At 35.3% G+C, this 27,500-nt stretch overlaps 1 protein-coding gene across 1 annotated transcript in view; it reads left to right on the top strand.

Annotated features, from left to right (window-relative positions):
- Window positions 1-3: 3 nt before the first annotated feature.
- The window catches only part of LOC130220320 (suppressor of cytokine signaling 7-like), a gene marked incomplete at its 5' end in the record, with an annotated part of 36,746 nt that continues 9,249 nt past the window's right edge, over window positions 4-27,500 (top strand). Inside the window, 6 exons of the mRNA XM_056452683.1 lie at window positions 4-446; window positions 3,469-3,533; window positions 5,019-5,123; window positions 14,947-15,078; window positions 22,643-22,788; window positions 25,393-25,561. Coding sequence (XP_056308658.1) covers window positions 4-446; window positions 3,469-3,533; window positions 5,019-5,123; window positions 14,947-15,078; window positions 22,643-22,788; window positions 25,393-25,561 — 1,060 coding nt within the window. The remainder of the gene's footprint in view (window positions 447-3,468; window positions 3,534-5,018; window positions 5,124-14,946; window positions 15,079-22,642; window positions 22,789-25,392; window positions 25,562-27,500) is intronic.

Below are 27,500 nucleotides of genomic sequence, written 5' to 3' on the forward strand. Positions count from 1 at the left end.
GCGCTCAAGTGTTTCCCTTCGGTTCTGTCCGGACAAGCTATGGGGGTGTCCGGGGGACTTTGTTCGCCGGCGTGTTGCTTGTTGCGAGACTCTGTAAACAACAGGCCCCAGGCTCCCACCGCTGACAAACTGACTCCCGATGTGATTTCCCAAGCCGAACCCAGCCAGGACACGCCGTGCTCCAGCCAGGCGTCCACGCCGAAGGCCCGGAGTTTGAGCCGGGCGCATCTTTCCGCAGCGAGCGGGGGAGAGAAAACTCTGAAAGTACCAGGGAAATCCAGGAAGGGCTCGCTTAAAATCCGCCTCAGTAAACTTTTCAGAACTAAAAGCTGTAGTGGCTCTAACAATCTTTTGGACAAGAGACCTTCAGTCACGTTCTCCATATCCTCTGCGGGAAGTTTAGTTGACATGTCTGGAGCGATCGGCGGAGAACAAGACACGAGCAGGTGAGTCTTCTGCCAAAACAAGCATGGATGAAACTGTATTTTAAATGTACCTTTTCTCATAAAGAGATCATATATACCATAAATAATAGAATAATAGGCTACAGCTGATTATGGGGAAAATATAATCTTAGAGAACATTTATTACTTTTGAAAAGCTAATGATTTATTGTAATGTGTTTGAGTAAAACAAGATTTATGCTGCAAACTACTTATGACTTATTTATTCTAAAAGTGTTGTCATTTAGAGCATAAACTGACAATAAGTCAAAATAACAAAAAGATGATATTTGTAAAATTTGTTTATATAGATTTGTGGACAACAAAATACATTTAACTTCAAAAGAGATAAGAAATCAATATATATTGAAATAGCCACAAGATATTAAATCACAACTAATGAAAACATTGGTTATTTTGACAAATTTTCTGCCCCCCAAAAATAGATTCAAAATGTTAAGAATTGTTGTCAGTCTTTTATAGAATAAAAACAAATACCAACACACATAAACAGTAAATCCAATATCTTAATTTTTTGCAGCTTTATAAATTTGAACTTTTCAAAAACATTTACTAAGGATTTTCATTTGGCTGTTTACAACTGAAGCTTATGATTTAAAATAATTTTAGTTAAAATATCCAAGGATAACAATGTCTTTCACGGCAAGTTAAACCACATACAGTCACCTCAAATGTGTATTTCGAAGCACATTGAATATTTAAATATGGCTTTTAAAAAGTTTTACTTTTTTCAATCTTGAATGTGATAAACTTTGTGGATAGTACCTAAAACACCAACTGTTTCTAATTTGTGTGTCATTTGTTACAAAGTCTTATACACTGTTATATAAACTGCAAAATAGTATCAAATATTTTATTTTTGAAATACATTGTATTAAAGAGTACATTTAGTAAAAATATGAGGAATAAACTGTGAACTTTGGTGTTGTTTACAGCTTTGAGAAATCACGTTTTACAGTCTAGAACAGCTTGCCACTGGAGCAGTACATTTAAAGAGACAACTGTGTACCAAATCTATCCCTAAAATATTTCTCTTTAAGGCCATTGATATGACGGCGTTTTTTCCCCCTAAAGCACTTAACTTTTTTTCAAGTAGTTAAACAAAAAAAATATATTTTCTAAATATCCATCGTAAACTGCTTAGGGACACATTTTACATTACTAGCATAATACAAATAGACAATTATGGAACATTTTATTGTGTTTAACCGTTGTTTTTGTGCAGTTTTAAATTTGACAAATATTTAACATTTCCCATAAAATGAACACTTTATGCAAGTTTTTCTTTTCAATGTGGATTGTGTTACTGTGGTTGTATCGTTTTGAAAGTTACACATTTGTACCTAAAGGGCCCATAGTGGTACCTTAAAGAGTAACCAAAACTGAAAGTTCTGTCATTGTTTACTCACGTTTCACTTGTTTCAAACCTGTTTGACTTGCTTTCTTCAACTGAAAACAAAAGACATTTTTAATAACTGACTTCAATGACTTTATGCAAAACAGCATAAAGAAAATCAAAGGTTTGGTACCACTTGGAGGTGAATAAATATTGAGTAAATACTCTTTTGGGGTGAACAACTCCTTTAAAGATGCATTTTAGTAACTAAAGTGTACATATCACAGCCTAAAAGTGCAAAAGTGTACCTTTTGAAATGGTATCACCTCAGCTTGTGTACCTTTATTTCTGAGAGTGTAAAACTCAATTCATGCCATGGGAGTTCTTAAACCAGGGGTCTCAAACTGCCGGCCCCCAGGACATTTTCGGTCCCCATGCTCCTCAACGGACGTCAAAAATATAACGAGATTCGGCTGACCAAAGCATATATTTTTAAACCACAATCATTGTTGTGCAGTCGCATATAGCCATTTGTGGTTTTGACTTACCACCTACTGGACATTTATTTTACTTTTAGGATTAGTTTTACTTTCGGTTTCCCTCAATGTGCAGTAGAGAGTAACGCACATGCAGATTATTTCTTGGGCTGATTTAAATGTCAGTAAGTGCTCTATTTTTACTAACGTTCTATATATATTTGAAATATTCAAGGTTCATTGGTTTATTAGTTTTATAAGCCAAGAAGAAGTGTTTGAACAGCAAAATACAGGTGTAATTTACTTCATGGCTTACACATTATGATATAATTTAATAGATTTTCTTCATATGCTTATTAAGATTTGTACAAAAACTATGTACATTCATAAAATTGTACTGCTGGTTGAATTGAAAATGTTAGTAAATGTGAATATGTACATACTTTCCCCCTATTTGTTGTAGTTTTACAAAAAAGAAAGCTATTGAAGAGAACAACTACCAGTAAAGTCACTAAAGTTACCCAAGCTGCTTTCTGCTGTTCTTAATCAACAATTGGTTGGAACGGAATAATAATAATAATTATTAATAGTATGCCTATTATTTGTAGTATTTTCATAGCAATTTAAACTCCCCCTTCAATACGTACAACAAGAAACAAAAAGCTAGAGTTTTGACTGCATATAGTCTGTGGAAGAATGACTGAGTGTGTCTAATGCTCAGTCACACACACAACAGCTACAGATGTATTTCAGCAGCTGTGCGATAGATAAACCTACTGATTTGCATTATCATTGCTGACAGATAATCCTTTAAATATAAATGTCATGTCTGTTGTCCTGAGATGCATTAATTACATCAGGTTTTCACATTTTTTATTGTGATTGAATGGTAAAACGGTCCTCACTGAACCTCACCTTGTCAGTCACTGAAATAGCCCTCCCCTCCAATTTGAGTTTGAGACCCCTGCCTTGTACCTTACTTTAAAAATATTGCTTTTGAACAGTTCTCAATTTCTCCCAAGGATCACAGGTGAGTGCACGCTCTGAATGAGCAGTAAGACATTTATAATAAGATCATGTATGAACTTTGAATGCATTAAACTATGATAAACTTAATGATACAGAACTAATGTAATGAGTGTGTTGTCTTTCTCAAAGTATAATAATTAAAACGATGATTCTCTTTCTGCAGCCAACCTGGACTAACAAGGGCACAAAGTGCTTTCTCTGCAGCCTCTTTTACTCCCGTTTTCACAGGTAAATATAAATTTAAGGAAACACAATGGGGTGGAAGCTAAAGGATTCCTTGAAATACATTAAATGCAGACACATTATGAGCTAACACAGTGTAATACAGTGCCCTCCACTAGTATTAGCATCCTTGGTAAATATGAGCCAAGAAGGCTGGGGAAGATGTCTTAATTGTGTAACTTTTTTGCTCATAAAATATATACAGGGCTTATAGAAAATCATCATACCATGTTAAAATCTATTTCATTACTCACACATTGCAGAAAGGCAAAGGTTAGGAAAATGGTACCAAAAATGTCAAAGTCTTGAAAAGTTATTTGTTAATTGTTGACTACTGTACACACAAGGCATGGGCCGGTAAAAGTTTCTGACTGTATGATTACCTGGGATAAAAATATCACAGTTTCAGGGTATTTTGATCACTGCACTAAAATATGTTCTTTTTAAATATACTTTTTTCCCCGTTGAACAATAAACATTTTATTTTAGGAAACATTTATAATATTTTGTAACAGTAAACATGTCAGGGTAAATAATTAAACTAAATCATTGACTTCGGCTATCATTAGTTTCAAAAACACTGATTTTTTTACAACACATTTTAAAAAACACATAAAAACTCATATGAATACCTTAGGCACGGTATAACAGAAAATTTTTGCAGTTTTAAAACCTTGAATTTTCCAAACCGAAGTAAACCTTAAAACCAGTCATCGTCCCATGCCTAGTACATACATGCACACATACATCCTTTTTTTGTTCATAATCTCCATTGTCTCTTTTTATAGTGTTAGATGTTTTATTAATTCTTTTCAGATTTTCATAGTTTCATGTCTTATTTCTAATATTTCTCTTCTACTTTATTTATTTTATTTTAATTTCATTACTTATAGGGCTAACAAAACTATATTTAAGTTACAGTGCATTTCTAAAACAAAGTGCTTTAAGCAACCTAATGAAAATAAACAGCCAGTGGTTTTACATCCTTTATCATGCATCTATTAAAATATGCTCTGGCCAATGCATCTGCGAATGTGCTCTAGAGACGTCTGAATACAATTGAGAAAATAGTTGGATTCAATCATTTAAAGTACATGGTCATTTTTTGCCATTGGATCAGATTAGAAAAAGAAATAAACCACCCCTTCCGATCAAATTGAAAATACATTCAGTTCGAGCTCAATCGGATCGATTAAGGTGTTTAAATTAATGTTTTTGATTGAACTACTAATCTGATTACATATGGATTATATGGGTGCATGTAAACATAGCCAGAGAGAGCATCGTTTCTTGTTAATCTCTTAAGTAAATGATCAAAAGGTTAAACAATAGTGCATTTTTCTTTTGGTTCATATGTACCAAGAGTGATACTATTAGTGGAGGGCAAACGTTAGTAGAATGTTTCTAATTTTAGGCATTATTGCAACAAATGTTTGGGGATGTCATTGATACGGCTCTTGTCCTAAAGTGATTCTTTGGCTTTGGTTGCAGGAGAGACTGTGTCGTTGGTTGATGTGGACATCTCACAGCGAGGAAGAAACTCTCCTCATCCTCCCACTCCTCCACCTCCCCCTCGACGGAGTCTCAGTCTGCTGGGTGAGCTTCTCTACTAATGTTTATACACCTCTTCATCGCCTTCATTTCTTCTCTTTTTAACGTCTCCATCCGTTTCACTATTTTAAAAATACATCTCCAGTAACGTGTCACTTTGTTTTGTGCTGTCACTTCTACCTGCTGTATGCCAGTCTTTCTATCAGTATGATTTTATACATTAGTATTCAAAAGTTTGGCATGGATAAGATTTTAATGGTGTTAGTTAAAACAGTGTTTCTCAACCAGGTTCGTAGAGGACCACCAGCTCTGCATATTTACATGTCTCCTTAACAAAACACACCTGATTCAGATCATCATCTCATTAGCAGAGACTGAAAGACAAAGGGGGTGACAGACAAAGGAGACATACAGTACTAAATATGCAGTGTTTGTGGTCCTCCAGGATTGTGGTTGAGAAACACTATCACTATTAAAAGTTCATGCCCATTCACACCAAAAACTACAGCTGTAAATTAATCACTAAGAAAATGCACAATAAAATTGTTTATATTCAGCATGTGCTGCAGTTTTGTTGTCCATTTTTAAAAAATGATTTTACGTGTTTTACAAACTAATTTCAAGAGGAACACGTGATATGATTGCGGCTGGCCTCTCATCCGTAATCAGCAATAATCCAATAAGATTGTTTCAAGCTTACAATAAATAGACTGATTTTACCCTGTTCCTTATTTCCATTTGGAAGAATCCCCCCTTCCACCCCATCTCCTCCTTTACCTCCCTTTACCAATGGTAGCTCTCGAGAGCTACCTGATCTCGAACCCCCTTTTAGGCTTATGGCCCGTTTTCACTGAGTGGTACAATACGGGTCACCTTTATCAGGCTTGCGTTTCCACTGCCAAAAGGGTACCAATGAGCTTTACAGTCTCTGATATATTACCTATTACAAAAAAACTACACACAGCATACATTTAGTACTTATTTGGCTTCAAAAACAACACGCAACATATACCCCACACTAAGTGCAAATCTCATATCTGTATCTTCAATCTTTACCAACACATGTAACCTCTTGTTAGAAAATAATTCCGTCATTCCGAGTTTAAAATAGTTCTAAGGTGATGATAATAGTTAAACATGGCAGTTTGTTCATGTTTTAGGTTGCTAAAAGAATTAATTGCTCCAACAACAAGTGTGAATTGTTTTTTCACGCTTCACTCCCATGTTTGTCCCTTTCTGAAAGGATTGGATGTCAGAAGCACTTCAATAATCACATGCATGTTATTATCAGCAGCTCAAGAAGTTCATTATTTCAAATATAGACGTGCACGCAAGCTCTCTGGAGAAAGTGAAACTGCTTGCATTTTTAGACGGCCTTGTAAAACAAAAACAGGACCCGACAGATTTTGTTCTTCTTGGCTTTGTCACCGTTCATGAAGACAATGACAAGGTTTGTTTTAGCTTGGGTCGACCATGGCTTGTTATTATATGTATATAGTATTAGGATGTAATGTCTCGGCTGTGTATTTAAAATTGGCGGTTTCTTTGTTTTCATTCTCCTGCTTGTGTGCGCTAGTGATGTTTCTCAGTAAAACAATAGCGTTCAGCTGCACTTCTAGCTCTGCCTTTTGGTACCCTTTTGTTGTGCTAAAAAAAGTGGTAAGGTACGGATCGCTTTTAGGTACATTTTGACAGTGGAAATGGCCATAAAAGCGTACCGAACCGTACTGTACCACTCAGTGGAAACGGGCCATTATTGACCAGGGGGGAGCCCTGGGCTCAATTATCTCCGGGCTCAATTATCTCTCCTGGGACAGCATGCCAAACCTGCTAATAGCAACAAGCAATATCTAAGTGTGAACTCTTGAAATGCTCTTTAAAACAGGATGGACCAGGTTTATAGTATTTACTACTATAAACCTGAAATACAACTTTTTAATAAGTCATTTACTTTAACCTAGGGGAAAAAAACTAAATAGACATTTAAAATAAGGAATAAAGCACAAAAATACAACAAATTGTTTAAACTTTGACAGATTAAAATTCTATATTTATTGCTATTTTTATAATGATCACCTCACCCTTGGTGTGAATGGGAATTAAACTGTGTTATTATTATACATTATTACATAATCAAATTTAAAAATAACCTTTTTAATATATTTATAAGGTATAAATATATTTACTTATATTTATTAATATATATATATATATATATATATATATATATATATATATATATATATATAAATATAATTTTTATATATCTCTAGCTATGCTGCTTAATATTTTTTTAAACACGATCCATCTGTTTAGAATTCTTTGATGAATAGAAAGTTATTTAATAAATAGAAATTATAAATACATTTTATTTAGCAATCTACTGCATCCTTTATGCTTTCCTTAAATTCATTTCTTCTTCTTCATTTTTTAATCTCACGCTTTTTAACAGTAGTGTTCATCATTTCCCCATTTAACATTAAATACATAAGAATCTGGTCAGCATAATATGTAATTAAGAAAATATATTCCACAATCATTTGTATTGTAGAAAGGACCTTTTCATCTGTCAACCAAATAATTCACTAAACTCATCCTTTCTAAACTCTGAACATTAATAATGATAATAGAAAACTCATCTCAAATATAGAATCTTGATTTGATATTGATATGTATGTTCATATGATATTTTAGTCGTGTTCAGAAGTATTAAAAAAAAAGTAATAAATGTTAAAATCCCACCTCCGGAATCAAAACACAGGTCGATGATGTAGGACTTCAGCCGTAAGACATTTTCTTTCACCTTCTCCTTTCACTTCTCCTTTTTATGTTTGGACTTCATTCTTTTCATTTCATGGTTACTGAAGTCTCTGATTGTATCCTGCAAGCATAAAATTCACAGAAGCGCCACTTAACGTGAGTTATTGTGTTAGTTTAGCTGTGGTTAGACTTCACCAGTTTTAGGCACACAGTTCCGTTTGCAATAAAGAAAAGCCTCCTCTCAGTGGTTTTCCTGGTCATCAGCTCAGTGTTGTACTGCAGCCGAACAGAGTGAAGACTGAAATAATCTCAATATTGGAGATTATAGGTGTTAGCTTTGTGTTTTTATATATGGCGAAGCGTCCGTGAGTGAATGAAGAGAATTAGGTATGTGGGATTTTTAATGTTGTGCGTTTAAAGCTGATTTTGTTTTGATTATTATGATTATTTGATCATGTTTAGGAAAATGGTATGCGATGCACATTTCCAATCCAGGGAAGAAGTTTTAAAGTCCTTGTGAAATCTAAATATACAATGTTTATGTTGCTGGTGCCCGTTGTTATTCTTGAGGTGAACAATTAAGCTAAGGCTGCGTGATATTGGAAAAATCTAACACTGAGAAATTTTTCCATCCTATGATATATATTGCGATAGGAATACAAATTCACTAGATATGTTGAATAACTATTTGGAAAGAATTTATAATTTTAGATTGATTGGGATGATTCTGTAGGGGAATGCATATGCATACGATATAGCAAACAATCTACAGGCATGGATAAATTCAATAAAAATAAAAGATACAAATGAAATAAATAGCATTTTATTGTTTTCAGAGGAGTCAAACTGTATTCAGGTATACAATAAGGGAATAATCAAACGTAAAAATAATACTGCATTAGTCTTCATTTTATAAAACAATTCAATAAAATTAATTGTTATTCGTCAAACGGTTGAATTTCTTATGCTTGAATGCTTTTAAAACCACACATTCACAGGCCTCAACAAACACTTGCAAAATGACCAATTATAATCCACTCTCAACATTTCGTAAACTCATGATATAACTAATTGCGAATGCTCACATTGCGATATCGATGCTGAAACGATATATTGTGCAGCCCTAAATTAAAGCATTGCCAGAAAGAAAATGTTTGTTTTGGTAATCTTCAAATCAACGTCTGACCATTTGCTTCATCATTTGGAGTGGTGGTCCTTCTCTGTTGACGTCAGTTTGACGATACAATATTATTAGCCACACCCCTTTTACTGTTAGTTTGCCATAGATATATACTCTAGATAATCGCATACGGACCCTGAGCATGCATCTATAGAGCCACCACATTTGTACAGTGCTTCCAGCACAAATGTCATTAAACCACACTAGTCAACCACAAAGCCAATGTGAAAATGCTGGACTTTGGCGCTGCGTATGGGTGTAGTAACGAGCAAACAAAGAAAACAAAGCATAAAGGGATAACATTTTATAGGTAAGATTTAACTTTTTACGTTTTTGTATGTTATGAACTTTTGTGCTCAACAAGTAACGTTATTGATGATAATACAGTCACTTACGGCATTCACCATAAGGCAAAATAGCATCAACTCGCACTAAATACTAGGCTTATGCTAGTTTAGTTGAATAAAATCAGCAAACAATGTAGATGAAATATGACAACAAGACGCTGCGGTGCCAGAAACTTGTACTATTGTCAGCTAAGTGAACAAGTCATTCATTTCAAAGATTCATTCACTAACAACTTGCTCCCTCCTGTTAGAATGAGAAGCGAAAGCAGGTGAGGGGCTGTGTTCCAGTACACAGATTAGATCAAATTTAACAGGTAGTGAGGATAATACATTTCCACGCACACAAACACACGCTCTTTGTCGGCAATGCCTGTGCGGTCACTTATCCATCGATAAAGTGATGTAAAATTATAATTTTCGTAATTAAAAAAAATATTTGCATACTGACCACCGGGAAAACTCCCGATCATAGATCTATGTGTATATATGTCGGACTCTGGATGGCCAGTCCTCCACCTCACCTTGGTCCAACATTCTTTTTAAAGGAGCGCTACCCTGTACTAAAATTGTGGTACTATTGACGCATTCCTTCCAATAGACAGCAATAGCATAGGCGACATCTAATGTAAATATCTATGGTAGTTTGCTACGAGGGAGTGATTCGCAAATAGAAAGCCTCCTACTCAATATTGAGTTTCAATGGGCTCTATGCACAGCTAGAGTTTTAAATTTAATGTAAATTTAACTACTTTCACAAGGTTGTTTTTACAGCATTGATGTTGTAATGTAATTACAATACATTCAGTTAAATAGATTTAAGCGTTCATTTAGTTGTTCAAGCGAGATGAAAGACAGTTGTAACCACTAGCGCCGTCAGTAACAATAGGCAAGCGCAGAAATTCCATTGAAAATACTGGGGTAAAATAAACTGTCATATTGTAAATACATGGAGGGAGAAAATGGAATTTAACGCAGTGCTTCTTGTCCAGTCTGAGACCCACTTCATATCACTCGTGTATATATAACAGGCAGTGAGGATCGCTGATTTTTAAAGAAATCAGATCTTAAACGTGACAAATTTTGTAAATGGAAAGACAGTTTACCGGAAGCCCTTGGGCTGCCTGGCTGAAAATTAAAAGTCTGTGTGGATATAGCCCATTGGAAGTACATCAACACTGTAATAAAAGTCTTCCAGTTTCACAGGTTTAAGGATAATTCTAGGTTTAAGTACAAGTTAAACTTGTATGATCGTTTGTGTCATGTTTGTTACGATTACAGTTTTTTTCTTCCTTGAAATGGAAGTAAATAGGGTTCACTTTGGAGTTTTTTTATCATATTAAAATCCTTAACATTACTTTTTTTTTCTTGTGTATTCATTGAGAAGTAAAGCCAGCAGGTTAAATATTTTCCACAGATATTTAGAGTTTACAGTGTTGTATTGAATCAAAAATTGGACAATTTAAACTGAAAAGTTTAGTAAGTGTTTTTTCCACACTAAATGTTTTCTAAAAGTTTCATATTAGCTTGAAGAGAAGGTTCAACCAAAAATGAAAAATTATTTCTGTCATCATCCTTCACTTGTTCAATACCTATTTGAGTGTCTTTCTCCTGTACAAAACACAAAAAAAAAAGATTTAGAAAAATGCAGATACACTGAAAAAAAAACTAATTATTGGATTTACATTTTTTTTAAGGCAAGTGGTCTCAAACTATTTATATGGGCTGCATATAAACAAAAAATTAAGTCAACTTTACTAAATTTTATTTGTTTAAGTTCAGCCCATATAAATTGTTTGCAACCACTTACCTCAGTGTAGCTGGCACCCATTAGCCGCATTTCCACTATTGGGCCAGTGCAAGCCAGGGCTTTAATCGGGCCAGGCCGGGCCAATAGCCCGGGAGGTTGAGAAATGAGGCCGAAATCATGTCGCGTTTCCACTGTCGGGCTAGTTGCTCGCAGCGCGTCACGCAAACACCGCCCCCAGAACGTCCCCCGAATCAAACGTCACACAACCCGTCACACAACCCGCCCACTTCAGCGGGAACAAAAAACTCAAATTATAACCACAAACACAACCTGGCATCACTACGAGAGCTGGAAGATGGAGAACACCGAAGCGATTGCTTTTTTACTGTTTGTGGTCTGTTGGTGTAAGGCCAGACAGCGATCCCTGGATAAGGACATTCGAGTTCGGCGGCATTTACTTCGAACACAGATTTTGGCTGCAAGGCGCAAAAGAGCAGCCGAGCGACGAGAACGACGATAGCAAAACAAATGTAAGGGAAGAAAGCATCTGGTCTCCTCTTTACCTGACAGGAAAACTCAGCCTTTGTACGTAACCCCGCCCCGAAGCCCCAGTTGGCCCTCCTTGGCCCAAGGTATTCGGCGGGCCGAAAAAGGCCGGACGCTGGCCCCAAGGAAGCCCCGCTTTGGCCCGATTACGCCCCGGAAGTGATAGTGGAAACGCGACTGGCCTTGGCTCGCCCTGGCTCGCTCGCTTTAGGCGCGATAGTGGAAACGCGGCTATTGACTATAGTAATTTTTTCCTGCTATGAAAGTGCCAGCATTGTCAGCACCAATAGCCTAGTGGTTAGTGCTCGCAGCGACCTGAGTTCGATTCCTGACTCGAGGTCCTTTGCCGATCCTTCTCCTATCTCAGCTCCCAACACAGTTTCTTGTCTGTAAATCTTCACTGTCCTATCACTAAAGGTAAAACCCCCTAAAACTAATTATTAAAAAGGAAAGTGCCAGCATTCTTCAAAATATCTTCTTTTGTGTTCAACAGAAGAAAGAAACTCAAAGGTTTAAAACCACATGTGACAGATGAGGTCATTTTCATTTCTGCTTTATAAAACTGAATGATTGCATTTTACTGAACCTGGAATATTCATTTACTGTAAAAATGACTCAACATATTTATTTTTTCTCAGCTGGGAAAAAATGAACTTTCCAGTGATGTGAATATGATGTGTTTACTTTTACCAGTGTCCGTGTTGTTTCCCCATGTTCAGTTCCTCGTGTCACACTGTCTTAGTCTTCCTGTCACACTGTCTTAGTCTTTAAGTGCTGTAAGAGGATCAGATATTGTCACATAATTGGAGGATTTGTCCTGCTGCTTTATGGCTCAGACATGCAAAACACCATGTTATTCAAATATACTCATGTTAGTTCCAGTTTACTTATTAGAATGAAAACCTGCCAAAAGTCTCTATTTTGGTAATATAGCTGCAATCCCAGCATTATAGATGTGACATCTACAGTAAAAACTTGAAACTAACTCACAGATAATGTATACGTTAACAGTTTATTGAAACGTCCATTTATAATTCCCTACAAAAAAAAACTAACCACAGAGTTATGAGATTAAAATTATATGATTGTGAAAATATGATCTGCAAACGTGTTCTTTATTCTAAATGAGGGAAATAAACACAGATGTGAACAAAAATGTAGAAATTCTGTGAATTTATTTGTACAACTCGAAAGAAATAATACGAATCAAAAGGATAAGAGTTAGCTCTCTACAGAAGAAGAATATTTTATTTAATTAACATTTTATTAAATTTGACATTTACTTTTTGTATATACACTTAAGGGCTGCACAAAATATCATTTCAGTATCGATATCACAATGTGCGCATCCACAATAGTCACATCTAGGCCCACACAGACTCTGCGCATGCAGAAATCTGCAGATTTTCAGCCTATCGTTGAGTCTATGTATTTACTTGTGTAAATTTCTATTTATCCACTTTTTAAATTCATTTCACTAATATTACTGTGATATAATAATAGTAACATTAAAATGTTCATAGTTTGTAAAGTAATATGTTCTGTCTTTTAGTAGATATACTATATAAGAGACTTGCTTTGTTTACCAATTAAGTGGATCTAATTGGATTTGCATTGTAAACATTAAATAAAAGTTAAAAAGGTATTGTTTTTTATTTTTACTTCTAAAATGATTCCACATAAATCCAAATTTTATTTTATTTTTTTTACAAAATTCTTCGCAGAAATAGCAAAAAATGTCTGGCTGTGGTCACATTGCTGGATCTGCAATGTCAAGCATGGCTTATTCTTGATCAGGAGCTTGGAGATTATAAGCAAAGTTTATTAATTGCATTTGTTTTTTTTTTCCCCTATTAAACACATCAAGTGAGTTTAAAGCATACAAGCACAAGAAACCATAGCACTTGTAGCTTTAACAAAGACTAGTTAAATTACATTTTTATAATACATTCAATAAAGCCCTCAAAGTCAATATAGAACCTGATCCTTTGCTAGCCCTCTTTGGAGTATGCCTTGGACATGATATGACAGTCCGTGACAATTTTAGCAAGATGTGCCATATTTCTAAAGTGAAAACACTTCCCCCTACACATGACAAGTGGATACAGGACATTTTTACTGTATCAGACTTGAAAAGCTGAGATGCTCACCCACTGGCTCACTAGATTCCTTTTATAAGACTTGGGATTCCTTTCTTGACTACATCAAAGGCCTGCCTATTATACCTGGTGCTGGCAACCTGTAACATTTACCATTTTATTAGAAGTTTTTTTTTTATTTAATTAATTAATTTATTTATTTATTATTGTTGTTCAATTAATCTTTATTTCTATAGCGCTTTTACAATGTAGATTGTGTCAAAACACCTTCACATAGAAGATTATAGGGAATTAAGTGTCAATTCAGTTTTCAGAGATTTAGTTCAGATCAGTTTAGTTCAGTTCAGTTCAGTGTGATTTAATATTCACTGCTAAGAGTCCAAACACTGAAAAGCAAATATTATTTTTATTATTATTTTAATTTTTATTATTTTTTTCCTCATCTGTATCCAGTTATTGTCTGACGTCATGTTCTAATGTATTTAATGTACTTAATTTGGTATTTATGTATTTATTTATTGTTGTTTTGTTAATTGAGTTAATGAATGAGAGGTTAGGGGATGGGATTAACAATAGACAATGCATTATTGTTTACCTCTCAATATTTGATGATATTATATTTGATGAATATTTAATGCAGATGCACTCCCCTATACAAATCACCCAAAACATTCTGAAATAGGGAATTCTTCTCAAAAAGAGTCATTCAATCCATCTGGTGAAATAGATTTCATATTGCAATGTATATCGCTGAAAAACCACATATTTTTTCCAATATCACGCAGCCCTAATAAACTGTAAAAACTGCTGGGTTCCACACAATCGATTTATGTTGGGGCAACAGAATAAAGGAATAAAGTAACTCAGTTTTTACAAATTTAAGTTTACCGAACATAAAACAATTAAGTTTTCAATTAAGTAAATCAATTAAAATAGACCATTGACAACCATTATTTTGGTGAAAACAGTTGATATTTGCATGGAATTGCTCATATGCAGTAAATAATGCTGTTGTCGTCCTATTTATTGTCATATTAGGGTTGCATTCGGTCATATTCAGATTCTGCTTCATCATTCGTGGCACCTGACTTTAACCTTCTCTTCTGTCTACACTTCCATTGCTTTTTTCTGTGCCATCTCCTCCTCCTCCTTATCCTGGTTCTGAACCCTCCCTCCTGCTCTCTTCCAGACGATATAGGTGGGCCGCAGCCTGGGCCTTTCCTAGTGAGTGTAATGGGGGCATCCCTGCAGTCTCTCCCTCTGCCTCTTCCTCCTCCTCCCCCTCTCCACGCCACCATCCAGCATAGTCTCAGCCTCAATGGTAAGACTTGGGTGCCGTGGAGGGGCACTGGGTGTTTTTTGGGCATCTTTTCCGGTTCTGAGAGCAGAACTCCAACCCCCCCTTCCCTTTCTGTGAACCGTCTCTCTTTCTGCCCTCAGATGTTTCTTTATTCCGCGAAACGCAAAGGGAAATGGAATAAAGTGCTCATGTAATTGTGATATACTTAAGAAAGCAAAAGGCAAAGACAATACATGGCACCCAGAGCATGTATCACTTTGCTTAACAAAGGCTTTGGTTTGACCGCATGGTTTCGTTTCTCAGTTCTTTTCAGAGTGTGGAGGAAGGAGGCTGCATGTCTGTAAAAAGAGGAAGTGTGACTGAGAGGGTGCCTTAAGCTGTGTTTTAGTTCACTTAAAGGTGCCATAGAATGCATTGATAAAATCACTGATATCTAAATATAAGGTATGTGGCTCTCGTAAGTGCAGAAATTTATTTACATGTTCATTTAAAACCCTAGGAATTGTCACTAAAATTAAACGGTCTGTTTTTACCATTTGGAAGGGTCATGAATATTGATGAGCTCTGCTCTGATTGTCTGTTTCACAGCGGTTCATACCGCAAACAGATATCTACTGTCAGGTGCGAATGCAGGAGCTGTGATGCACTCTAAAATACTTCAAAAATATTTGAAAGGGGATCTATTATGCAAAAATCACTTTTATAAGAGGTTTAAATAGTTATCTGGCAACAGTCTGTGAATATAACCAGCTTTTAATTGTAAAAATGTATTAATTAAATTTTTTATGATCACACTTGATAAAAACAGTCTGATTGACAATCTCCATTTTCTAGGAAAAATCGGAGACTTACGGTGATTTCACATCTGTGGTTCGGTTCATTTGTCTCGGACCAAGGGCAACAAACGATACATTGTAGCATTTTTCTGCCGTTTTTGGGTCCTCTTCACACCATAAAAAGAACCAAAATGCACATCGCTCATTGGCCAGATTTTATTGAACGTATTTCCTGAACTGCTTTTCAATTGTTAGGATTTAACGTGCGGGAAGTAAACAAACCAGCAGACACAAAATGTTGCTTTTTACTATGGAGGGACGTATAGTATATATAGTAAACTATATAGTATAGGATACTATATAGTTTGTATACATCACTTTAGACAAACTATACTACTATATATTTCTACTATATATATATATATATATATATATATATATATATATATATATATATATATATTTCGAGAATAAGCGTGTCTGTGGCTGGAAAACAATGTTTTAATGCATTGCAAGTGGTGAAGGCACATTGCAAGTCACTTCTGGGTGAGGTGTGAATTAATTTTGCCAAACTGCGACATGGTCATCTTCCGTAAATATTACCAATGATCCATAAGGTAATGTTTTTCACTCTCTCGGTTTAAAATTGTTGGTAAAGCGCTGCCAACAAATATTTTTCCTCCACATAATGCACAGCACATCGGACTACGGCAGCTGGATTAGTCCAAAAAGGCACAGTACTTTTTGCTGTTGGATCTGATCTAGATCACCACAAACGAACTGATCCAGGGTTCATTTGAAAGCGTAATGAGACCACCTCTTCAAGGAGGTCTTGGTACGGTTTTTTGTCCACTTTTGGTCCGCACTCGAGAGCGATTGCTACATTTCACACATGCCCAAACGAACTGCACCAAGAGGGTAAACGAACTCAAGTGCGATTTACCCTTACTAAATAAGGCAGGTGTGAAAATACCCTTAGGGTGCGTTCACACCTGTAGATTGATTTTTTTGTTCTGAAAAAGGGATTAACATTGTTACAATTTTCGCTTTTACACAGCAAAGTTTCTAAATGGACCATATTTACATAGCCAAAATACACTGTAATTTAGCCTGGGTCGTTAGATCGTTTTGATTTGTCACTACAATCGATCTGCTCCAAAGTTTGTTTCAATCAAGTCGAGACCACTTCATTCAGGTGATCTCGGACTGATTTATTTGACACGGATCAGAGCGTGATTGCTGGATTCACATACAGTATGCCAAACCAACCACGCTAACTGAGCAAACGAGACAAATATCTAGGCGTGAAAGCACCCTTATTTTACATCTTGTAATAAGGGACATAGTTGGTCTCCTTTTACAGATTAAGTAGATGCCTTGTCAAACAACAATAGTTTCAACTTAAGTGGAGGAGTTGCAGTTGTATTTGGATGTGAGTATTGTACAGCACAACATAATAACAAACCAACCCCCGGTCAGAATTTTAGGCAGAGTTCACTGAGCCACACTGGTAGAGTGCATGTGTGTGACAGGTTTCACGACAACAGGCTAAGCAGAAACTCACCTTTTTTTTTTTTTTTTTTTTGAAAGTAAATGTCAGATAAATAAGGAGTCCCTAATAACAGAATTATTTGGTCATGATCCATATGGCTGTTCACATTACACGAGTGTTAAAAAAAAATGACATTCTAAAGAGCTTTGTCAGCACCACAGTGGAAAGTGAAACCGTATCCATGGTGACATGATCTGTGTTATGACAATAAGCACAGAGGATGCGTGAAAGAACAGAAAGAATGTGAATTGTTGATATCAAAGATGCATCGAATGCAGACTTGAGTGCATTATTCGTTTGAAGTCCCAGAAGTCACTGCGGCTAAATTAATGATGAGGGAAGCACAGCATTTTTTTATTCACTATTATTTACAGGTCAGAGATTGAACTCGTTTAGGTGTTTCCCACCACAAGTATGTGAAAATAAAGATGGTGAAAGTAAACAACCACATGAAAGTTGGAATGAAGGCTTAAACTTCAGTTTTATTTGGCTGAAAATCTTTCAAATGAGTTTTATTTGTATTGTCCAAAGTATCTTTGTAAATCTTTTGCACATATTATTTTTATAATCATAGAAATCTTTCTAGACCGTTCTTCCAAGGTGACCTGGCTGGCAAGACCGGTCTCAATGAGGACACAAGTCTATTATATGCGTTCTTGGAATTTGTAAACAGCCAACATTAAAGACCCCTTATTATGCATTATAAAAGGTCATATTTTGGTTATGGGGGTCTCCAACAACAGGCTGATATGGATGCAAGGTCAAAAAACACTTTCATTGTCTTACAATATTCATACAATTTTTACCTAATTATCCCTATGACTCCCATTTGATTTGTTCAGCAATTTATTTGGTCCATACCCAGGGGCGATTTTAGGATTTTCATTTTAGGGGGCTCAGCTCCTCATAAGGAAAAAAATAAAATAAATAAAATAAATAAAATTATATATATATATATATATATATATATATATATATATATATATATATATATATATATATATAGCCCAATATTACATTTATAAGTAGTGATTTAATAGTAATACTTAATGTTTGTTTAATATGGGTTGTATACTGAATACTGATCTGAATGATAATAATAAATAAGTATTTGTTTTTAATACTAGACAACACATGATGTTTCTATCTCTGTCAGTGACTCGGTGACAATTAAAACGAGTACATTCTCTAAGTTGTTCTGTCACTGTGTTTAATGCTTTCTGTGCAAGACCGTATGGTATAGTTAATGCCACAGGAACTGTAAAATGTTTAATATTGGTAGTTTATTTTGAAATAAAAATAGCGAAAGGTTTGTTAAAAGTTACTTTTCTCTGGAGGAAACAGCTGTGCTGATGAGGTGAACACCGAGAACACCCGACTGCTCCTCCGTGACATTGGGATACAAGTGATACAAGGTTTTCTATATCAAAGAACTGCAAATAATATTATAGATTATAACAAATAATATTATAGATTGTAGCTAATAATACAAATAGATATTATAACAGTTAATCGATAAACACACAGCTCGTTCTCTCGCTGCCCACGGCTGTGGTTTGCTGATCAAATGAAAAACAAAAGACGGGGAGGAGCCGAATTCTGCCGCCGTTTTCATATCAAATTTAAAGGGGCCTGAGGCGATAATTTAGTGTACAGTTTATGAGCTAATCGCAAAAGTTTTAGGGGGGCTGAGTAGAAATATAGGGGGCTACACAATTGCTCGCTGCGCACAGCGATTACAAGTTACAACACACAATTAAATACATATTCTGCAAACTACAGAAAACGAGGCAACCTATTTAATCAAACTCACAGGTTGTGTAGGAAGGGTCTGCAGGAAGAAGAAACTGGTTACTGACAGTTACTAACAAAGTCCCTTCCTTTAATAACTAATAGCCGGCAAATCCCGCATTGTAGGGTAGGTTATTGTATTAACCGTTAGAAAAATGACAGGAACAAACACAGCACACGGTTGGTTTTCCTATGGTATTGTTGGAAAAATGAACTTCAACCCTTTATTCCCTACAGCCGAATCTCCATGTTTTAGTAATAGTAATCTTTGCGTCATGATCAATCCCATGATCCCCCCACTCGGCTAAGGCAAAGGTGCGTTTACGTTTTACTGGATCTGGCACTTCATATTTGGCGATGTCTCATATTGACATCGATACAAGCAGGCAAAAAATCCGAACACAAGACAAATCATTTATTCAACTCGTTTCAGAATCAGTAGTTTTAAGCACGGTGCATTTTCAGATTTAACCCTCAGCTGGATGAGCTCTGTTACACACTGCATGGAAGGCACATTTTCAAAAACACATACTCCGTGTATATAGGTCATCATAATATTACATTATCTGTACTAGATAGTCAAGGTTTTCCAGTTGTCTAAGGTTAACATTACTACAGTAGTATCTTGTGATCAATCTCGACAGCACAATGAAAATGATCAATGTTATCTCAATGTTCAATTTAAACAAAAATGGCTGTAACGTAACTATGTTCTGCTTGCGGTGCACTGAAAAAAATTATTCAAAGATGATTCCTAGGATTTACTCAATTTTTTTACGTTAAGTGGTTTTAAACAATTTATTTGGGCTGAATTTAAACAAACAAATTAAGTTGACCATTGCTCAATTTAATTTGTTTATTTACATTCAACACAAATAAATTGTTTGCAACAGTTTTGCATGCAACTCTTTTTCATTGTGGTGGCTTGTAACTGCAACATAAATTAAATAATACCCCTAGCCTACATTTTAATGATAACCAACTCTGACATCACAAACAGTGTTACGTTCTGATTTTGTCATTTGCTCAGACAAGATTACTATGAGGAGGAAACAACAGTGTTTGAGGCTCAATATTCAACTCTTCCTTGTATAAACAGTTTTCCATTCTGTGGCACCTTTGATGTTTTGAATTGCAGTATGTTTAAGAAATAAAGGGTTACGATGGCAATTTTAAAGATATGAAAAAATTAAGACACCCTATGAAAGCCTGGGTATTTTGTAAGGTTTTTTTTAATATATGGTTGTTTGATCTCAAATTTAACAATGCAGAAAGATTAAGGTAACAACTAAACAATTAAGCTGAAAAAAAAAACTTTTCAAGATCTTCTGTAAATGTAAATTCTACAAAAATGCATAGTCTAACTAAGGAAAAAGTTAGGACACCCTACCCCTTAATAGCTAGTGTTTCCCCCTTTGCCTGAAATAACTGCAGTGAGACGTTTCTTGTAGCCATCTACCAGTCTCTGACATCGGTCAGCATAATCGTCTAACAGCAAGAAGGTCGCTGGTTTGAGCCCCGGCTGGGTCAGTTGGCATTTCTATGTCGAGTCTGCATGTTCTCCCCATGTTCGCGTGGGTTTCCTCCGGGTGCTCCGGTTTCACTCACAGTCCAAAGACAAGTGGTACAGGTGAATTGAACAAGTTAAATTGGCCGTAGTGTATGTGTGTGAATGCAAGAGCATATGGGTGTTTCCCAGTGTTGGGTTTGTGGCTTGAAGGGCATCCTCTGTGTAAAACATTTGCTGGATAAGTTGTCGGTTCATTTCGCTGTGGCAACCCCTGATTAATAAAGGGACTTAGCCAAAGAGAAAATGAATGAATGTTTGGGGTTTTTTGTTTTTGCACGTACAGCTCATTTCAAGTCACCCCACAGCATCTCAATGGGAATAAGATCTGGGCTTTGACTTGGCCATTCCAGGACTCTCCATTTCTTAGTTTTCAGTCAGTCCTTTGTTGATTTACTGGAATGTTTTGGGTCATTTTAGGGTTTTTGGAGACCTCTTTTAGCAACTTGCAGTCTGCTCTGAGGGTAACCTTGCTGGTACAACGAGACCTGGGCATGTTGATAGTTGTTTTAAAAGCCCTCCACTTGTAGATTATTTTACGGACAGTGGAATGGCTCATTTCAAAATCTTTTTAAATCACTTACCAGACTTGTAAGCTGCTACACTTTTTTTTTTCTGAAGGCCTCAGAAAGCACTTTTGCTCTCACCATGGTGCTCACTCTCACTTCAACAGTCAGAAGCACACCAAAATAAATTTCAGAGGTTTAGAAAGGGCAAGCCTCATTTAAAATGCTGAGCAACAATTTACTAAACCTTACAAAATACCCAGGCTTTCATAGGGTGTCCTATTTTTTTTTTTCACAGGACTGTATATATAATATCACTTACTATTTTGGACGTTCAATAAGTTCAGTTACAAAAAAATATACGACATACAAGATTTTTTCTTTGTTGTATCTGTGTTTAGTCTTCAGAAATACTGTGTGAATGTATCATTTTCTTTTTAAGTCTAAATAAAAACCAAGAGAAGGTAAGTGTGAACTAGAAGTGTGAACACACCCTTAAACACTTTTCTCAGAACTCTTAAATTAGATTTTCTTCTGTGAATTCTGCTTTCAAATGTGAACCTTTTGCTGTTGTTTTTTGCTCTAACTTTTGGGTATGTAAGTGAATACTACATACACAAAACACATATCAGAAATGTTCTCACAAAGAGCTCAATATGTGTTTTTTCCTGGGCAATAATAGGGACATTTTTAAAAATGCTTGGCAATAACATGGTTTGTGGTGATACAGAAATGCACTTTCAACATGAAAAACACTGAAAAATCAAACATGTAATCATTAGGCCTGACTTCCATGCAAGTCGTTGTATATTTAATTATTTTCTTATTGTTGTACACAAGTTATATAGTTCACTACATTACGGTTGTAAATAGTTTCGTTAAATTGATCAATCGTTACAGTGAAAAAAGTACATTACAAATTATCTTTATTTAAAATAAATGCATTTTTAGTTAATTAAATAATCTTTAAAAAATGGATTCAACAAAATATTTAACATCCCAGTTGTATTAAATATTCAAAATAACAAACAATTTAGCATCAGATCAGCATATTATAACGTACATATTATAAGGTATACTGAAGAATGGAGTAATAACTGCTAAAAATTCAGCTTTTGCCATCACTGCAAGTCTTACATTTTAATATATAGAAAAATAAGGCAGTATAAATGAATGTTAACAACATTTTAACATGTTATAGTTTTTGCTGTATATTTGATTAAATGTTTTTATTAAAATTTTAATATTAAAATATGTTTTAATTTGTATTTTGCCAATTTATAAAGCTTTAAGTAGGTTTAACTAATCTTTTAGTTAGTTTTTGTTTTTTTATGGATTGTTTCAGTATTTAATGCTACATTCAACTAAAATTGTCTTTTTTTTTGTCTCACAGATGCTTTCTTCCGGGCACTTCCTCATTCGGCCGCATCACCAATGGAGAATCCAGCCCCTGCCAGACTAGCTCCACCCCCAGTCATGTGCCCGCTGAGAGGGGCCGATTCCAGTAGCTTCACTGCCAGCCTGAGAGAGCTGGAGCGGGTGAGAGATAAATGACTCTAGTCTAGAGTACATAGTGTAACAACATAGGGAATATTTATATAGCCCCTATTAAAGGGATAGTTCACCCAAAAATTCAAATGCACTTAATATTTTGTAAGTGGTTTCAACCCTTTATGGAGTTTCCTTTTATGTTGAACACCAAAAGAAAAGAATGTTGAAATCTGGGAGCCACTGACACCCATAGTACACTGAAAAAAAAGATTCCTTGGATTTACAACATTTTTTTAAAGTGGTTATAAACAATTAATATGGGCTGAACAAACAAATTAAAGTTAAACATTACTAAATTTAGTCAGGAAACACTAAAACAGTGTGTATATATATATATATATATATATATATATATATATATATATATATATGTCCAACCACAAACACTGTTGGCCTATGTAAAATTTAATTGTAGTGCCTCCACAGAGGAACAAAAACACACAGACATATGTATTTAAACATGTATTTATTTATTTATTTATTCATTTATATACATAAATATGCATATAAACACTCAAAATTTTACTTAAACATTCAAATATTTACATTACAAAATAATAGTTTACATCAAAATAAACACTGGCATGTCTTCTGCAAAAGCATTCCCAATTTCAAACATTTACAAAAGGTAAGGAATGAAACCCTCTCTGTACTTGTAGAGATGGACAGTCCTCAGTGCTGCATCCTGTGTCTGTACCTGTGCAGCTGCTGGTGCCTCTGGAGCAGTGCTAGATGCCACCTTATCTTCTTTTGTGACAAATTTCAGCATTGAACCTTAATGTACAATACAGAAGAAATGAGCCATTTAAAGGAAAAACTCATGACATACCATTATGACAATGAGCTAGTCAAGCACTCCTCATAATGCGTCTACACTACAACCAAAATACAGCAGCAATAGGAAATGTATAGAAATAGACAAAACAATAAACAATAACTGCAAAGAATTATATATAATATAATAACTATATAATAATCATCATAATAATAATAAATAATACATACAGTGAAATAACTGTGTAGTGCTTGAGTATGTAACTGGTGTGCAAACAGAATTGTAAAGTATTGCACAAGTTAATAAAAATAGTTGAGTGTGTAATTAGCAGCAACAAGGGGAAGAGGCGCAAACGCGAAAAGTCATAAAACATGTCCTGTCATAGTTTAAAGGACAATGCATAGCCACAAAGCAAGAAACTAAATGTAAACAATAACAGAGGCAAATTTGGTGCAGTTGCGGAAAAGTTTAAAAGTTAGCCTCACTAATTTACTTGAAGAACCAAAAATTTGTTTTCCAGATGGACATAAGTTACCTGAAAGTGATGCACGCGATTCATCTTGTACTTTTTCCTCTTCTCGGTACCAGACTGCTGTTGTCTTTTCCCGGGCAGAGCTGCAACCTGCCCTGCGGCTATGCGTGCACACGGAAAAACATTACGCCACATGTTTGTTTTTGCGTTCGTCATAAAATGAATTTATGTATTTAAAAACATTATCAATTTTTATTTACATTCAGTTTATGTTAATATTATTTAAAAAATATAAATTAATTTTTTTATCTTATCTTTTTTGCATTGTTTAGAGCAAATTCATTCTTCCGGTTTAAAAAGAAATTTTGAAGCAACGTCACGCCGATGAGATCATTGTGTAAATTCCCGTGTGAACTCGCCACTGTCACCACTGGTTTGCATAGTTCAGGACTTGTAGAGCTGCGCATCGATGGATTACTCTTCAGTGTTTGGACTCTCAGCAGCGATTATTAAAACACACTGAACTGATGATCTAAACTGAACTTAAACTGAAAACTGAACTGACACTGTTTCAATTCACTATAATCTTCTATGTGAAGCTGCTTTGACACAATCTGCATAGTAAAAGCGCTATACAAATAAAGATGAATTGAACTCTTTCAGTGCAATTCAGTATTTGTGGCAAAATAGTGTATTTATTAGCTATTTGTTTATTTCAGCAAATACAGTTGGGAATAATAACTAATATTATTAGTATTTATTGAGACTTTAACATGTGCCTCGTCTGGATCATCTTCATTTTCCTGGAATATGGTGGGGAGAAATCCTCCACTTCCACACAGCTCTCAGATCCGCTGTGAACTGTAAAAAAGCTGCTTTTATGCACGTACTGAAACTCCCCTTTTCATGCAAACCCTTCCCTCTTTCGCCGCTGGACACTCCCACCTAAACAAAGCTAGACTCACCCACTTTCCTGACTTTTTTCAAACTAGAGGTGCGAAAACACCCTGCTGAGACGGGGGGGTTCATTTAACATATATATACTGTTTGCAGTAATTCTGCAGACATCATTTGTTTCAGTGTAAGAAAAACAAATACTATGGAAGTCGGTGGTTACCACATTTTTCAAAATATCTTCTTTTGTGTTCAACAGAAAAAAACAAAAACCAAACAAACAGATTTTGTACAAGTGAAGGGCGAGTAAATGACTTTTCATTTTCGGGTGACCTATTCCTTTTATTGTGCAATATGACTGTGGCTTCCTGTGGTTGTGGGTTTTGCATCTTTTCTCTAGAAGCATTTTTTTCAGCACTGTTGGTTTATCGGTCATTGTGTGTGATTGCAGTGTGGCTGGTATTGGGGGCCGATGAACTGGGAGGATGCTGAAATGAAGTTGAGGGGGAAGCCAGATGGCTCGTTTTTGGTGCGGGACAGTTCAGACCCACGATACATCCTCAGCCTCAGCTTTCGGTCACAGGGAGTCACACACCACACGCGTATGGAGCACTACAGAGGTAAACACTTGTATACACGGAGCCATAAACAAGAACATTTTTTTTTTTTGGCTGATCAGATTTTAATGTGCAGTCAAAAGCACAAGAAATCCTACGTTCACAAACCACATCCTCATGTGGTTTTAAGTTTGATTGGTCTGCGTTGACTACACTGCCTGACAAACATATTACATCATAACTTGCAAAACGACAGTTAAAGAACACTTCACTTTTTTGGGAAATAGGCCTAGATTTAAATAGCTGAGTTTCACCATTGTTTTCTGGGTGTTGGGAGCATTTCTAGCTTAGCTTAGCATAAATCATTGAATCGGATTAGACCGTTAGCATTTCACTCAATAAAATTAAGTAATATCAACAATTTTCATATTTTAAGTTTGGACTCTTCTGCAGTAACATTGTGTATACTAAGTGCAACAGAAAAAGAAAAGTTGCTAGGAACTATACTCTCTCAAAATGACTGAATTATTTAATTTTTGGCGCGAGACGCTAATGGTTTCCAGTACTGGGTTGCGGCTGGAAGGGCATGGAATGAATGAATGACATGCTAATAGTCTAATCGTATTCAAAGATTTATGCTAAGCTAAGCTAAAACTGCTCCTGCCAAATCTGGCTGAGTGTATTCAAAAATGTTAAAACTCAATTATTTAACTGTAGGTGACTTGTAGAGTGATCCTTTAAGTTTATTGCACACTGAGGCCAAAATAAATAAATACATACTGTATTTACAAATAAATACGACCTCACATTGTGTCAATCATTTGTACACATTGCCTCCAATACTTTTGGCCATGATTAAAAAATAAAAGAGATAAGAGTTTATCATTCAGAGCTGCCAAAGAAGCGACAGGCTAAAGCTAGAATGGCATCTGACAAAAAAATTATTAACTTTGTCTCTAAGCACATAGCGCTTTATGGCAAAGTGTGTAATAGAAAGACTGCTGTAGCCTTCTACATGCCTCATATATACCTTTCCCACACTTTGTACAGTATATGTGTGTCCATACATTTGACATACTGTTAGTCTCTGTTCAGGGTCAGTTCAATTCAATGGAAACACTATTTCCTCTTTCTTAAGCATCACTGCATGAACATTTCGTTTTGATTGCACTTGAATAAAAGTATTTGCAACTGATTCATTTATACACATCAAACTCAATGTGCAAGGTTTGTAACAAATATGAAAAGCGCATATGGAAATTTTTGACATCAATGTGCAAAGACATTCTTAAAAGTCAGATTGGAAAATCAGAATGAGTCATTAAAACTTTTCATGCTCCTATTTTTAACTATTACATTGAAAAAGGAGAAACCCGTTTAAAAAGGTTCAAATAGAATAATAAAATCAATTAATAAAAGAAAAAAATGAATCAGCAGAGTGTCGATATGGTAAATGCATTTTAGGTTTACTGACTGCAGATTTTATCGGGGTTTTATTAATATTTCTGCTTTCTTTTTTGTAAATAAATTGTGATGCACATTTAAAACACATTAAACATTAGTCTTTTTGCAGCTAAGTAAATAAACTGCTGTAAAGATTGATCAATTATTTTTTTGTTTTTCTTTTGAGTAAGAATTCTACTTTGATATACATCATTTATATCGTATTTATTATGTGTTTATGCATAAAATTTTCATATGGTACACTGTAAAACCCAAAACGTTAAGGTAACTCAAACCATGAGGAAACCGATTGCAACAAACAATTTAAGATCAAAAACTAATCGTAATGAGTAGTGTGAACTTAACACATTTGAGTAAATGAAGCAATATGACCACAGTAAAACCCAATAAATTAAGAGAACTCAAACCAACTGAGTACTGTAAAACCCAATAAGTTAAGACAACTCAAACTGTTTGAGGAAAGCAATTGCAAGAGTTCAAATTTCTTTTCAAATGAGTAGCATTAACTTTCAGTCAATTTGAGTTAACTACACTCATT

Source organism: Danio aesculapii, unplaced genomic scaffold (genome assembly GCF_903798145.1).
Source record: "Danio aesculapii unplaced genomic scaffold, fDanAes4.1, whole genome shotgun sequence".
Lineage (NCBI taxonomy): Eukaryota > Metazoa > Chordata > Actinopteri > Cypriniformes > Danionidae > Danio > Danio aesculapii.